The sequence below is a fragment of the Phaethon lepturus genome, unplaced genomic scaffold (genome assembly GCF_000687285.1).
Source record: "Phaethon lepturus isolate BGI_N335 unplaced genomic scaffold, ASM68728v1 scaffold52979, whole genome shotgun sequence".
Classification (NCBI taxonomy): Eukaryota; Metazoa; Chordata; class Aves; order Phaethontiformes; family Phaethontidae; genus Phaethon; species Phaethon lepturus.
The window spans coordinates 8,953-24,613 of record NW_010565108.1 but is presented as its reverse complement, the minus strand read 5'-3'; the positions used below and the strand labels follow the sequence as shown (position 1 = coordinate 24,613).

The window sequence follows — 15,661 nt, the reverse complement described above, 5'->3', positions numbered from 1 at the left end:
TGCCCCGCGGCGGCGTGGAGGGTCGCCCACCGCTGCGGTAACCCTCGACCCTTCCCGGCCCGGCAGCGGGGCCGCAGCCCGGGGCCGCCGTCCCTGCAAGCTGGCGGAGAGAAGCCACCAGGCAAGCTGGTTACCAGGGACACAAGTCATGTACCTTTTTTTCAGAGGGACGTGGAAAATAATCATCCTGCTGAGAAGTGTTGGGAGCTAATGAGGGTGCTTTTTACCCCTTTTCCAGGTCTTCGTGTTCGATGTGGGAAAGGAAACCTGGAAATCCTACAACTGGTCAAAAATTACAACTGTGGCAGCTTTCGGAAAGTATGATCCTGACCTCATGTGCTATGCTCACTCTAAAGGCTCCAGGATAGTACTGAAAGGTTGGTTATGTTGTGAAAATGTGGGTGTTTATGTGAAACATGAACCAGAACTTAATGTACACAGGGCTGTAATACCTTGACATTTCATGTTTACTTGTATGCGAAGTATTAAAAATAAGTAAAAGGATTAATTAATAAGGGGATGATGCACACAGGGCTATAATACCTCAATATTTTGCACATGCTGGTATGCAGGGTATTAAAAAGAAATACCCTGTGGCTGACAGAAGCAGTGGCTTCTGTCACAGTAATAGCAAAACCATTCCAGTGACATCGAAATAAAAGTTCTGTAACAGGGAACGTCACAGCTATGGGAAAACAGGGAGGAAGGGAGGAAAGGCCGGTAGTAGCTGTGTGTTTGGGTTTATGTTCTCGATGTTATGCATGATACATGAAAGACGGTAAGGGAAAGGACTGCAAGTAATTTTTAGTATTTTTCATTTAAATCAATCCCTCTGTATTAGGGAGTGGTTGAGTTTTAAAACATGAATACTCTTTGTAGGTATAAATGCTGGTTAGAAAGGCAAAGTCCGTCTTGTTGATCATGCTGTAATCAAATTTTGGCTCTGTTGAGGCAAAAAGGTAGTCCAAGACCACAATGCGGAAAACAACAAAGATTAAATGTAAAAGTATGTTTATTGAAACAGTAAGACACAGACCCTCTGGCTCCCTGGAAATACAGGAAGTAAATTGACTTCAAGAAAGGTTACAGTGGCTAAAAAATTAAGCAGAAGTAAGGAGATTAAAATTATAGGAAAAAAATCCAAAAGAAACTTGATTTTAAGCACCTCTGTCTCTCAGAAGCTTGGTAAGTTCTTCTTGAGTGGGTTCTCAAAATTATGCTTGGGGAAAAAAAGTTAACTTCATTTTATTTTACCATGGTAAAATGTGGGGAGTGGGTGTGGGGAGTTTTTATTTTGTGGTTATGTTAGTTGGTTTAGTAAAGACAAACCTTTGCTCCTTACTATTACTGTGGTGCAAATATGAATTAACTCTTCAAGGCCTATTGTCTAGGTGATGTACCTCTTATGGAAATTGTTGATCCTGCTAAAAGAGCAGCATGGATATCCCAACAAGTGGACCTTGCAAAAAGACAGTATATGGATGGAATTAACATAGATATAGAGCAAGAGGTTAATGAAACCTCCCCTGAGTATTATGCATTAACAGCGCTTGTTAAAGAAACTACAGATGCTTTTCACAGAGAAATTCCAGGATCACAGGTAATAATACTGTTCTTTACACAAACATTGTTTAACTTTATGAAATGCAGGGATTTTTGAGAATGCTGTTTAGTATATGACTATGAAAAGAATTGTGCAGATCTAAAGCATGATAATCTCATGAATGGTTAACTATGAGTGTTAGCTGTGATATGCTATCATCATCACTTTTTTTGTCCTGTATGAATTTAAATGGAAGGAGGGCTTCACTGAGATTTGTATATACAATGTTATTGCCATGTGTGAGCTGGCAGTTATTAGTATGGCTTAATTAATCTTTGAATGCAGGGCAAATACAGCCTTCTGGTTCCAAAGCCTGATAATGCTTTGGGAAACCCATCACTAAAGTTTTAAGGATTTGCATTATGCTTCATATTTTTGATCAGATGGTTTTCATGTTGTATTTTAATTTCTTTGGTGTTTTGAATTCAATAATAGGGGCACTCACTGTTTATTGCCTAGTGTTTGTTTTATGAGCCAAGCAGCTTCTCCTGTAGTTCATTAGTATCACCATGTGTTAAACACTGTGCATCATTTGGAAAATACTGTCTTTAGAAGTTACAGCTTTTTTTCAAAGAGAAAACCAGAGCAGCTAAGTGCCATACATGATACTAATGTGCATTTTTCCTTCAGGTAACATTTGATGTGGCTTGGTCTCCAACATGCATAGATAAAAGGTGCTACAACTACACTGGGATTGCAGATGCCTGTGACTTCTTATTTGTGATGTCATATGACGAACAGAGCCAGATCTGGACAGACTGTATTGCAAAAGCCAATGCTCCTTACCTGCAGACTTTAGCTGGTGAGGACAGAACACCTCCCCAGGAGTCAGAACACTTGCACTTGTTCACATGAATAGATAGAAAAAGATTGCCCTTTCTTAGAAAAGTTTTTTGGTTGTATTAAGGCTTTTGAGCATGCTCAAATATGTCCTAATGTGAAAAGAGTATCTCAGATCGTTACGACACTATGGATAGACCTTTAGTAGTAGTGTGCTGTTACTTGTAAAGTAATTGTGTATCCCTCACAATTGTGAAGAACAGTGTTAGAATGACAGACGGCACCCAAAGCACTGGTGTCTGCCTGGGCTTGCAAAGAACCTGCAACACTGGTCTCTCATCCTTGTGAACTGCTGCTGTGGGCAGCTGGTTTTAAGTGTGAGCAACTAGAGCAGTTACTAGGCTCTGAACAGAGCAAGTGTAGGAGTATGCAGGTGGGAGGTAAAGAAGAGCTTGCACCTTAGCCTCTGTCTGGGAATCATGGAAGTCCTGTATTGGCTCTGTCTGTAGTTTAGTTCTAAGAATAAATATATATTATTTATTATTAATTTAGTATATAACTTACTATTAAAAATATATAAATAAGCATGGGAAAATGCAGTAATGCATCTTCTTTTGTATTTCCTTCAAAACTAGGATATGAAGAGTACATAACTATGGGCATTGATCCTAAGAAACTTGTGATGGGTGTCCCCTGGTATGGCTATGACTATGTCTGCCAAGATCTATCTAAGGTATGATGAAGATTATTCATCTGCAATCTTCCTGCTATTTTTTTCTTGGAAGGAGGCAGCTAGATTTTGGTGATCCTGTTTTTGGATTAGGAAATACTGTGGTCTGATGGATAAAAGCATAATGCTGGGGCTCAAGACAAGCGATTTTTGCTTGGCTGATAACTGATGAGCAGTGTTACCAAACAAGGTATTTTATCTCTCCCTAGGGAACCTGAACCCCATGATACTATGTTTGACTAAGGAGCTATAGATGTTATCTGCACGAGAAGAGATGATGTCCAAAGGCACCACAACACTTGTATCTGCCTTCTCAGCATAGTCACTAAGCTCACTGTCTAAAGACTAGGTGCAACAAACCATAGAAACCTATGACTGTTAAAGTATAGCAGTTTATGGATAAATTGTGGAGTCTCAAACAACATTATACTTAGGAGAAATGGAAGAGTGAAGTGAAAGTGGGAAAGATAAGACAACTGTGTAAGATGAATGATGTCCATCCAATCCTGTATTACTAGAGAATAAACAAAATTTAACTGTTTTAAGCTACTTTTGTCTACAAATAGCACGTCTGCCACAGATACTTGAAGATTTGGCATTTTTGAGACGCCAGTGCCTTTCGTGACTTTTTTCTTGGTTGTACTGTATTTTGGAGTTCAATAAATCTATGTAACATGAAACTCATACCTTCTGCTTTTTTTTTCAGGATCACGTTTGTTCCCTTTCCAAAGTACCTTTCCGTGGGGCTCCTTGCAGTGATGCTGCAGGGCGTCAGGTCCCCTATGGAGCAATAATGAAGCAGGTGAACAGTTCTCTTTCAGGGGTGCTGTGGGATGAGGTACAGAAATCTCCATTTTATGAATACAAGGTAGGTGTCTCTATAAAAGACCATGTTGCAGAGTAAACATTCATGAACCATAGTTCTTTGACTATGAAGTTTTCAGGGTTAGATTCTTCCATTTGTGTTTTATACTTCTTTTTTTCATGTAGTAGTGAATGAAGGCTACAGGAGTAATAAAGATTTTTATCACTTTGCCATTTTCTTGAGAGATTGTATCATATCAAAAAGGATGTTTTGGCACAAAAAAATCCTGTGGCTCCATCCTTCATTGTTGTATTTTATGAGTTGATGACTGATTTAAACTAAAACAGATTCTGAGATGCTGTTCAGTTTTTCTAACCCAGTGGCTTGCATGCATTTTCTCTTCTATGGTTTCTACATAGACATGGTGAAAGAGTCCATGAATGATTGTGCTTAGGTGAACAACACAGTATGCATTTCATCTTGTTTCTTTAGACATAATTGTAAGTTTCACATTTAGGATGATTTAAATGGTATTGTAAGCAATGACCAGGTAAAAGCAGCATAACTTTGACAAAATTTTACAACCTCTTCTAAAACTGTTTATTGTTGAAAAAAGCACTTAATCTCTATCTAAGATTTTAGCTGTATTTTTAAAAATTATTAAAATACAAATTAGCTAAGTCTTTTCATCTAACATAACTCAGATTCGACAAGTAAAAAAATAGCCAAGTATTTGACTTAAGATTTTTAATTGTCCTGTTTGAAAAACAATTTGTAAATCAGGGAAGTATCATTATGTAAATCTACATAGCTTGTTTATTTGAGTTTTTAATTATACTTTTCACTGCATTCCACAGCAAACGTATGAAAACTTGATGAACTTTAATGTATCATGTTTATATAGATAGGTAGATACTGACACTAGTGTTTAAATGTTTTTCTAGGATTCGCTTGGTCGCTTCCACCAAGTATGGTATGATGACCCGCACAGCATCTCTCTAAAAGCAGCGTATGTGAAACGTCGAGGTTTAAAGGGCATTGGCATGTGGAATGGAAATAGTCTTGACTATTCCAGGGAAACCATAGCGGAACAGCAAACTGAAGCAATGTGGCAAGCCCTGACACTGTAAGAATTATGTGAACCCTTGATTTAGAATGATGAAAATTGGTACTTTTTTGTTATGACTTATACTATTATAGCTTTTGACTTTATATAAATATACTATGATTACAAAAAACTTTGATAACTAGCCAGATTCATCTTGTTGTTTTGTATGCAAAGCCATATTTTCATTCTTCAAAAAGTTCCAATGGTGCTTTAGCAGTGTTTTTTTTTAAAAGACTTATCTGCTCATCTTATTCATTTTCAACAGCTACCATAAGCTGGTTAAAGCTTGAACCCAGTGTGTATCTGCTAACAAGTAAGACCAAGTGGATTTACAGGAGCAGTCTAATCTAATAATGGTCCTCTGCTAAGGCTGCCTGGTGCAGAAAGTACTCATTCTGTGGCCACATGGTGCAGTCTCAGCTTTCTGACTTCCCACCCCAACCTACATTTTAGCAAAGTCAGTCACTCTTGAATCAGAGTAAACACAGAACACCAGAGAGACAGATTGTTGATTACATGCAGCTTGGTGAAACTTGCGTTTGTACTTGGTTACTCTTCTAGAGATTAAAATATTTTATAGACTGAAGAAATTATGTAACATGAAGTAGTTGCTATTAAGATTTTTATCAATCAATCAATCAGACTTGTTCTTAGAAAGGAGTATTCAGTAACTGAAAATACAGTTTTACTCTGTTTATGCATCATGTAAATTCCTTAGTTTCAAAAGCCAAAAATCTTATCTTGAAGAGGAAGCATTAATATGGAGAGGACTTGGATGATGTTTTTGTCCATTTCAAAATTCTTTACTTCCTGAAAACTAAAACTCAGAAGCTTATTTAATGAACTGCACATGTATTTTTCTACACCCTTTAAGATTCATTTGGTAGCCTGTTGTTTGGTTTTATGTGGTATAACCTCTGAAATAATGAGGTTATATTTTCTTCCTAGCTTATACTTTTCATAAAGTAATTTACCTAGAGAAATTGTGTAGCTTTGTAATATATCTGTAGTCATGGAAAGATTGGCTGGTATTTACAGGATTTTTTTTTTTGTTAAATAAAATGCTGTCTTCACTGAGGTTGGTAAACCGTGTTGCCTGTTTATGCTTTACTTGTTCCACCGCTTACAGCCCACACTGCTTCTCTGCTTCTCAGAACTGTTTCACAACCAGATTAAAGTGCAACTGTGCCCTGCTTAAGTGACTCCATTAATGAAACCATTTATTTAATTAGATATATGTAGTCATGTGGGGTGTTTTTTTTTGGTTTTCCCCCTTGCTAAATAGTTATACTGGGAAAACACCATAGAATAGCAGCACTACCATAATGGCTACTGAGGAGAAGACTAGAAGACTTCACATGAGTGTCTGACTGCTTGATACTACAGGGAATGGAAAGCAGCAGGTAAAACCTACTGCTCTCACATAAAAAAAAATCCCTTGGAAAATCAGAGGGCTCTACACTAGAATCTGGTCTGTCAGTTTTAGGAGAAACGGTTACATTTAATTTGACATATAGATACTTCAGAATTTATATTACTATTTGTATTCATATGCTAAAATACTGTGAGATACATAGATAGATATTTGTGAAATTGAGAGGTCTTCTTGAGCAGCTGATCTGAGCTACCAAATCCTAACTGAAGGCCAGAGGACTTCATAATAAAACTCTTTTTCCTGTAGGAGTCAAGAATCATGGGTTAATATTTTTTAGTTTTTAATTTGGGTTCAGATTTTCGAGTAGCTAAGTGCCTGATCTTGTGTCTTAAATAAGACATAATTCTGAAATACAGGGTGTAGGAGTCAATCCTGAATTGAGCAAAAGTGGTTGTAGTTTTAATAGTTAATGTAATACTTCAGCACTAAAATCTTTGTTAAATCTTTACCATATGTAATAACATCTTGGACTGCAAAGAAGCAAGCAGGAGAGCTAGAAAAAACTACTATGAAGAGCTTTCTGATTACTCTTTCAGAGAATTGTTATCTAAGCACATGCATGAGCTTGAACTTAAAGAAAAACAGAGTATGCAATACTGTTAAGTAGGACCAGGATCATCATTACAGCTTGTCCAAGACAAAGCTTACATCTTCCACTAACTATGGAAGAAGGTTAATGTCCATGGGGCAGGAGGTTATAGATTATAGGTTTATTTGCTTAGTAGGTATTTTGTTAATGAAAGAACATCAGCATACTAATATGATATTACACAATTCACTAATTTGCACTTTTAAAATAACTTTGCTTTGTTTTAGACATGTTACTAGGTTAAACTGTATGTTTAAGTAGCTGACTAATCTTATAGTAAGAATGAGATTTCAAAAGAAGTGAGCTGTAGTACCTCAGTATCCTAGTATACAAATTCTACGACATTTATATAGTTGATGTCTTTACAAGATAATTTCAAGAATATACAAACAAATGCTCTGAAATTCTGAGCTTCTATATACATTACAGAGCTTCTGAAGACTTTACAGTTGTTCAAGTCATGTCATCCTCTTAAATTCCTGACTTTCTGGAGAATTAAAGCTGAATGAATCTTCTTCTGCGTCAGTTCTGCTCTCAGTGCTCGTAAATCAGATATTGCCTGCTTTCTCATCTGCAGAAAAAACTAATTTAAGGAACTGTGATTTAAGGAAGGTGGAGTTGACATGCATATGGGTTTTTATATAACTAAGATTGAATTTTATACAGGATGGCTGAATACAGGATACATCTTTCATCTTTAAAATTTTACATGTCTAATTGGATAGCCTAGTTCTAGCACTACTTTGTTTTGTACTTCACCTTCATGTTTTTAAGAGACAGCTGTGAAATTCATTGTTCTTTCCACTCCTTGTTATACAATGGAGGAGGCATAACGAGTACATCCACCCTAGATTACCCAGTAAACAGGGGCGATCTTTGTGATGTAGAGGACTCCTATTTCAAGCACTCAAAGCTGAAAAGCTATCCAAGGTGAAGGCCTGTACCACCATCTTCCTTCCAAAGGGAGCCATAGGCAGCACTGGTATGGAATAAAGCAGATTAAGAGGACTCCTGCCTGCTTGGAGATCCATTCTTTCTCTTTTTTTTTTTTCTTTATACAACTTTTTTTTTCTTAGCCATAGTCTACTAGTGACCAGTGCCTCACCCACGTATGTTCCTTCCATTACTTTTAGAGTGAAATGGTAATTTTATGAAAGAGATTGGGAAGCTTAGACTTCCAAGGAACTATGTAAGCTAAATGCCTGAATGCTATACATTCAAAATCATCTAATAATCTGGTGTTCTGGAGTAATTTGACTAAAATGATTAAGTTACAATGACAACTAAAACTAACAGCATAAAACAAGAACTGTTTAGCAAATATTTACATCATTTAATGTTTGGGAAGATCTAAGTTTTTTTTTATACATAGTAACATTTTGACTGTTTTAATTAAAAGGCAGTGTACCTTAATTTCTATTATGAGTTTCATTTTTGTATCATCCAGCTTCCTCCTCAGTTGATCGAGTTCATGCTGCACTGTAGTAATCCGGATGATTGTGTAATTCTATATGAAACAAACAACAACAACAAAACATGACATGCAGAGTTAGTGCATCTGTTCATTCATTGGGTGTTACTTCACCACTCCAAAACAATCCTCTGAACTCTTTCCAACTCCTCGGCTTTCCTCCAGTCCTTAATGCATGCTGGGCTGTCTCTGGTTTGTAGAGACTGCAGCTCCCTTCAGCTGGGTGCAGAGGTTCTTCCACTCCCTATTGCTTTGGGAAGTTAAGATCCAGATCTCCTGAGTAATAGCACATTGTTTTGCAATTATCTTTTATGGCTACTCCCCATTTACAATAAAAAGACATACTTCAAATAATATTTTTTTCCTCTAACAGACTTAGCACCACTTTGTTTATTGATGAGATTGCTACACTCATGTGATGTTTAGTGCAAATAAATTCCTGGTTATACAGCACATGATTTCAGCAGTAGCTGTGGGTGGGTCTGTCTTTGAATTAACGTGTAAAACTAAAATTAATGTTTTCAAAAGGTAGGTTCTGATACTCGGCTCATGTAAGTCAGCCATGGTCCCTTGAAGTCAGTAAAACTGAGGTGTGGTGGTAATCTCTTGATGTTCCAGGTCTTTAAAAATGCTGTTGAAGTGCCAGCTGAAGCAAGTGATGCGATAAAGTTGCCCATACAAGAAGTCATTAAGTGGTACCTGTAGCCTCTCATCACCAAGCTCCTGCTGTAAGCTTCTCCCCACCCCGGGGTGTAGCTGCCTCTGTAAAAGGGTCCAAGTTCCAGCTCTGACACTGCACAGTGGTGTAACCCTGACTCAGACCACTGAGAAAGCATGGAAAGGTACACAGTCATGCAAGAAAAAAACAGCCAGGGCCATCAGACTAGTTGGGGGCTACTGAGGAATCACCATATTGTTGGGTTGAGTCACCAGTGAGGACAAAGCTGGTGGAAGAGGCAAACCAGCAACAGCAGGATCTGGTCCCCAGACCCCAGCTCCTCCTGACTGAGGCCAGCCACAGCACTGCACATAGCATGTTGTACAAACACAAAGCAGAAAGAACCAAATGCTCAGACTCAAGCACTTCTTCAGTCTTTTTGAGAAGAATTGACTGAAATAATTATATACCTCAGATCATTGAGGGATATTTAGCTGTTAAAGCTAGTTTACAAGTCATTGGTTGGTGATGAATTTGTTACTTTAATTTATATTTTATAAAAAAAAAAAAGGCTGTGCAAATAGATTAAATAATACAAGCAAATACCTTGGAGTTTGTCATATTGTTTGGTTGCTTTCGGCTGTCTCTGGCTTCCAATTGCAAGAGTAATTTCTGGTGGCAGAGCTCTAAATCTTGTCGCAGTTTGTTTAAAGCATCCTCCAGTGAAACCGTAGCTTTCTTAGTTTCAAAGTACTTCTTCTTCCATTCCTCACGAACTACACAAGAAAACAATAATACACTTTGGTCTTGTTGACCTCATCCTAAGGTCTATTGAAGACAGTAATGACTAACTGGTCTCACAAGATTCAGTTGGCCAATGCACACATTAAAACACGGCAAAAGGTTTCTCTAAAAAAAGCCGTCAGTGAAAATCTTAATTAAAATTACATTCACTATAAATACAACTGAATTTTCACACAACTACCTGCAACAAAAGGCTCTATCTATCCACTGAGATAGAACACAAGGTCCAAAACCAAAGTTTAATTCAGCCTGGCTGTTCTGCAGGTTTCACCTACACCGTAAGTGCTCCAGACCTGTGAAGACTGGTATGCTTACCACAGTCTGAAGTCCACAGCTTTACTGTAGCAGAATATTTAGCGGTATAGATTTATGCAAAATTTGAGCTCTGTAGGGACAGAGATTTTGTACAGCTTTGTTTTATACAGAAGTCCCAAGATTATGGGAAACGGTTACTTACCTTTGCACTTAACTATGATTCCTCCTATGTTGCTAATGTGCTATCAACAGCTGGCACATAAACTTCCCCTTGTGTAGTGCAGCAGTCTTATGGCCACATACTTTGAGTAGTCTGCAAAGGGTCTTAAAAGATTCCTTCTTTCAAGGCATATTTCAGTAAATCAGGACAACTGCTTCTCGGAAACTTACCAAAAAGAACCCAGCTGTTGGAGGATTGTATGGTACGTTACTGAGAGTGACTGTCAGCACGGCAGTCTTAGGAGGATATTAAATATAGGCTGGATCACGCTACCTACTGAATATGCTCTTCCCTTCATACCTTGTGAAGAAACATGTTTGCAAATGCACTTACCTATGAGACCCTACAGGTCTGATGACTGATAAAAATAATTCAGAGGTAGCAACGCTTCTTAAAGAACCTGCAGAAGCTGTTTGAATCCTTGTGAAATAACCCTTATTTTACCTAACTGGATAACATAATTTAAGACAATGCAGGAGCCATTTAGGGCTTATCTCAGCCAGGTGAATTAGCTTGCCTTGCAGCTCCATGCTACTACAGATTCACTGCTTTAAGTACCCAAGTTTGTTTTTTTTAAAATACAACTTCACCATGTTGCAGAGTGCTCTTAGAGAATAACTGAAAGGATTGGCTTGTCTTCTCCTTCCAATAAAGCTACTAATAATAGTTGAGACTCCTAGTGATTTAGCTGAGAATGCTCTCAAAACATCAAAGTGACTAAACCTCATCTTTCTATAACGGGAATGTAACAGTGAGGATTGTTGAAGTATAAACTTGAAAATAATTTTACGAAGAAAATTTGGGATTTCAGTGAGATTTTACCTTGTTAAAAAACAAGGTTGTCAAGATTGTCATGACAGGCTTGTAACTTCCAGGGCAGAAACTTAGGCACATTAGATGGATAGGAGGAACAAAGAGTATTACACTGGCATTTTGACTAGAAGCCCTATCAACACAGTAAAAAACTCTGTAAGCACCAGCTAAAGGCAGGTTTAGAATATGTCAGCTGCCCTGGCCCTCAAACAGCACAGTGGCCTGCGATAGCTCTCTGGGCACTGTACATACATGGGACACAACCTGAATGGTTTATAAAAGCCAGGATATTTTTAGATTTATAAGACTGCCACAAAAAAAGTGGAAGGAAACATTGAATCTTTCCAGCATGCTGTTATAGAGATGAGCCTTCTCGGAGCTATTGTTTAGCAAACTGCTCCCTCCGTAAGCTCACTGACAAGGAGACAACATTTTCACATTGGTTTCAGTGTCATTTCTCAATCATTCCAAATTCCAAAATAAATTAAAAGTGTACCGTGGTATCTCCTCAGCTTATTTTGTTCCAGTAGCCCTTTAGCTTTTTTGATCAGTTCTTCTCTAGTTTTTTCCATGTGCCTTCTGTCTTTCTTCATTTGCTGCAACTGTTCTACCATCTTGTTTTCTAAAGATATTATAATTATACTTAGCAAGCATCTGGATACTGTAAGTCGGAAGGATCAATCAAGATTTTTGTAATGCACCCATCATAAATCACGCCAAAAGCTCTGTCAGAACAGGCAGTAGAAATTTTTCTATTTTAATAAACTATCTCTAACTTTTAAGAATGGCTGGTGTATTAGAAAAAAGTGACAAATACAGCATGCATCCAGGCATTCAGACACACACACAAACAAGTAAACACACTTTTATATGCCTAGACAATGTATCACTAAAACTATATATTAAAGATACCTATATTCACTGCATACATTTGAAAAAGCCTCCAAAAGACTATTTCCTCCTCAAAATACTGTGTGATATAAACTGTAGCAAAACCTTTCCTTAAACTCCAGCTGGTCATAGGCAAGATAAACTTTCACTACTTTGCAACAACAGGTCAATCCCTTATCTTCTCACTAGTGTAGGATCCTCTGCAATACTACTAGTGGTTTTCTTTGCTACATTCTCACTTGAGCTAGCAGTATTTCATTTGACCGACCTCCTCTTCTCCTTCCATCCCCAAGTCCGTAAGATGAGTTTTCTAGCACTGGGAACCTGCCATGCTCTATGCAATTATAAAGGCCTGGAATTTTCCAACCACAAATTAAAATTTGTAACAATACTGTGAATGAATATATGTACAAATTCTTTCATAAAGTAGGTATAGGTATTTCTGTCTTCATTAACTACTCCTTCTTGATTAAATGTTCACTTGCCTGCAATTTCTTGGAATCTTATACTCACTTGCTGCCTGAATTGCAGGAACTTGAGCTGGATTTACAGAAAGCGCCAGAAAAGGTGGACTAGGAGGTAAAGTATATTCTCTTGGACAAGTAAGATGATTTTGCTTGTTTTCATCTGCCTGTAGAGTCAAAAGACACAACTGTAAGTACATAACTCATAATTCAGAATAGTTACATTAGTCATATGCCCTGAATGAACGGGAGGGCTGATTTTGAATTCTGCATATAAGATTTTTGAATTCTGTTACCAGTACAAACGATTACTAAATTACAAACAGCTGGACTTCTGCAAATAAAACATAAAATCAGGACACAGAAGACACTGAACACTTACATCACAGAGAACATGCAGACAAAAACATGGACTATTGCTACTTGTTCTTATCCATGTCCATAATCCCACAAATTACTGACACTCCCATGCAAAACCAGGAATAATGGGCCTTAAAATGGCCATCTGGCTCATTGCTTACAAAACCTGGACTGCCAATTTCTAAGCTAAAATTTATAATAGCAGATTTTCAATTTAATTATTTTCGTAAGACCCCACTACAATCACTTCTGCACAAGAGCTTACAGGTGACAGTTAACAGTGATGGCTATTATGCTGTATGATTGCATGTGGGTGCTGAGTCTTCCTAAATATGTTCTTATTCTGATACTATGACTATGTCACATCCATGTTTTAAAGGATTTTATAGTTTTTATAGTTTTTTTGGCTTGAGAGAAGACAAATTTATCCCATAGGAAATATGAAATTATAAAAATGTCACCAGTAAAAACAATAAAATGTTACTGTCAAGAAACTGTAAAAAAAAAAATCAGCTAACATTAATAAGAGTGAAATGGTTATTGCATATGTAGTTCCTGATAAATTATAACCAGAGGTGTAACTTCTGATTATTTCATTGTTTGGAAATACAACTGATTTTTCATTAGCAAATCTGCTAAGTAGCAGTGCATGAATTAACTTTTCTCAATTACTCGCAAATCTACATTTGAGTATTTCATATTTCTAATGAGTTACCTGTCTTATTAAATTAGACTATTTCTAAGTGGAGGACTACATTTATTGCTCAAGATTACTAAGAATATGTTAACTTGAAAAACACACCTGATCATCCAGTTTTTTACCAGGATCAGCTATAGACTTGCTAGTTCTGTATTGCTGCAAGCTAAAGATAAAATCAAAGCAGCAAGTGAAAATTCATGTAATGAAATGAGTTTTTTCCACATTTTCTTTCATTTATTTGAAGTCTATAAAATAAGTTTCTAGCTATGAATTAATATTATCTATTATTTTAGCAGAATCATTATTTACTAACCTTTGGTTTTTGCATACATACTCTGTGGTTTGGTCTGCCATTATTTTAAGAATTCCAGCATGCAGTGTTCTTTCTCTTCTTAGTTTGGTATCTTTTTGGTGGTCATTTTCCACATTCATTAGTTCTGTGACAGGATAGCGATGATCAAAATATATAGATCACACTCACAAAATTTAGGCTGTTTTGACTGTCAGTGCCTGGACTTTCCACCTTTATTAGAAATTCAGTGAATCAATCCAATAAATAATGTTATCTTTGGGGTTTGGAAATGCCGTGTGAATAATGAAAGAAATAAAGAAAAAAAAGTATTTTTGTTTTGCAAATTTGTATCTAACTAATTCTGGTAACGAGTACAAGAAACATTATCACAGATAAGGAAACCACTTAATTATTTCACCTTCCCTAAACTAATTCTGTATGTAACACTTTCTGGCTTTCAGAGACTGAAGATACCCTACAAACGGGAGCCAGCAAAGAAAGGGAGAGCAAAATGTTTTGCATTTAAATGTTAATGAATAAATGTTATCTGCTTTAAAATATATAAAATAAATATTTCAAAAGGAAATTGCTGACAAGATTTTACTACTACAAAATCCTACATCCTTCAGCATTCAAAATAAAGTTATGGAAAACTTTTAGCTATATATTTACATATATATTTGTATATTAAGTGGTCTTATAGTTAATATCAATTAACGTGATGATGGAGGGAGAAAGCTATTTTTGACAGATTATGATTGGCAACTGAAATTGCTGAAAAGTCACCCCTGAAAGCCTTTTCTAATACATCCTCCAGACATGTCTCAAAAAATACAATATCCAAATTTTTGTTTTATTACTCAAAGTAATAAAGTATCCAGAAAATACTGGGCAAGTATCCAGAAAGCCATTGTAACTGAAATCTATAAGGTGCCCATACCTATGAAAAATTGAATATTGCCTCATTTAATAATTACGCATTAAAAATTTGCACTAGAATAAAGGTCAACTTTTTTCATTAACTGTAAAATTCTGCACATATATATGACTTGTCTTTCAACAGTATTTCCTCAAAAACAATTGTTATAATTTTGATGCTAATATAGCAGTAGTCATTCAAATACAATTGAAATGTGTCAGTGATTTCTTTCTTTGTAATCACTAAAAATTTAGGAATATTAGGAACATTATAGAACCATTCAGGGACTTAATGACCCTCAGTATCCATAAGATACCCCATTTTAAAGGAAGTAGTAGTTAACAGATCTCTTCTAAACAACATTTTCTATTTTGGCACAGAACTTTTGGATAGTTAATGTGTGCTTTAAACCCCTCCATATTTTTGTACTATTTTTACTGTAATCTTCTCAAAGAGTTCTCTCACCTCTCAGTTTTAGGACTGCCACAGTTCAATAGCATATAAATAAACATTATATGGGAGAGAGAGGAGGAAACCCTTCCTGTTCGGTAGTAATGTAGCCACAGATAAGATGACAATTAATGTTGAAATGAATAAACGCTTTCCCTGATATACTGATGATATGTATGAAGCAGACGAAAAAACAAAATTTTTTTTCATTTAAAATTGCTGTTGAATTATGGGATCATTATTCTCCATTATTCTCCATCTTTACAGTAGCTGCTTAGTAATTTTTTTTCTGTATGATTAGACAAATTAATCAG

At 36.5% G+C, this 15,661-nt stretch overlaps 2 protein-coding genes across 2 annotated transcripts in view; one reads left to right on the top strand and one right to left on the bottom strand.

Annotated features, from left to right (window-relative positions):
- Positions 1–238: 238 nt before the first annotated feature.
- CTBS (chitobiase, di-N-acetyl-) lies at positions 239–5,048 on the top strand (the record flags this gene model as incomplete). The annotated part of the gene is made up of 6 exons (XM_010295070.1): positions 239–377; positions 1,392–1,600; positions 2,234–2,405; positions 3,019–3,116; positions 3,820–3,981; positions 4,863–5,048. Coding segments are annotated over 6 exons (966 nt in total), but the record flags the coding sequence as incomplete, so codon positions are not given.
- A 2,465-nt stretch (positions 5,049–7,513) lies between these two features.
- Positions 7,514–15,661, bottom strand: part of SPATA1 (spermatogenesis associated 1) — a 15,985-nt gene continuing 7,837 nt past the window's right edge. The window contains exons 7-13 of the mRNA XM_010295069.1: positions 14,000–14,125; positions 13,789–13,849; positions 12,676–12,793; positions 11,768–11,893; positions 9,786–9,955; positions 8,459–8,557; positions 7,514–7,621 (exon numbers count right to left, since the gene is read on the bottom strand). Of these exons, the coding sequence (XP_010293371.1) occupies positions 7,514–7,621; positions 8,459–8,557; positions 9,786–9,955; positions 11,768–11,893; positions 12,676–12,793; positions 13,789–13,849; positions 14,000–14,125 (808 nt within the window). The remainder of the gene's footprint in view (positions 7,622–8,458; positions 8,558–9,785; positions 9,956–11,767; positions 11,894–12,675; positions 12,794–13,788; positions 13,850–13,999; positions 14,126–15,661) is intronic.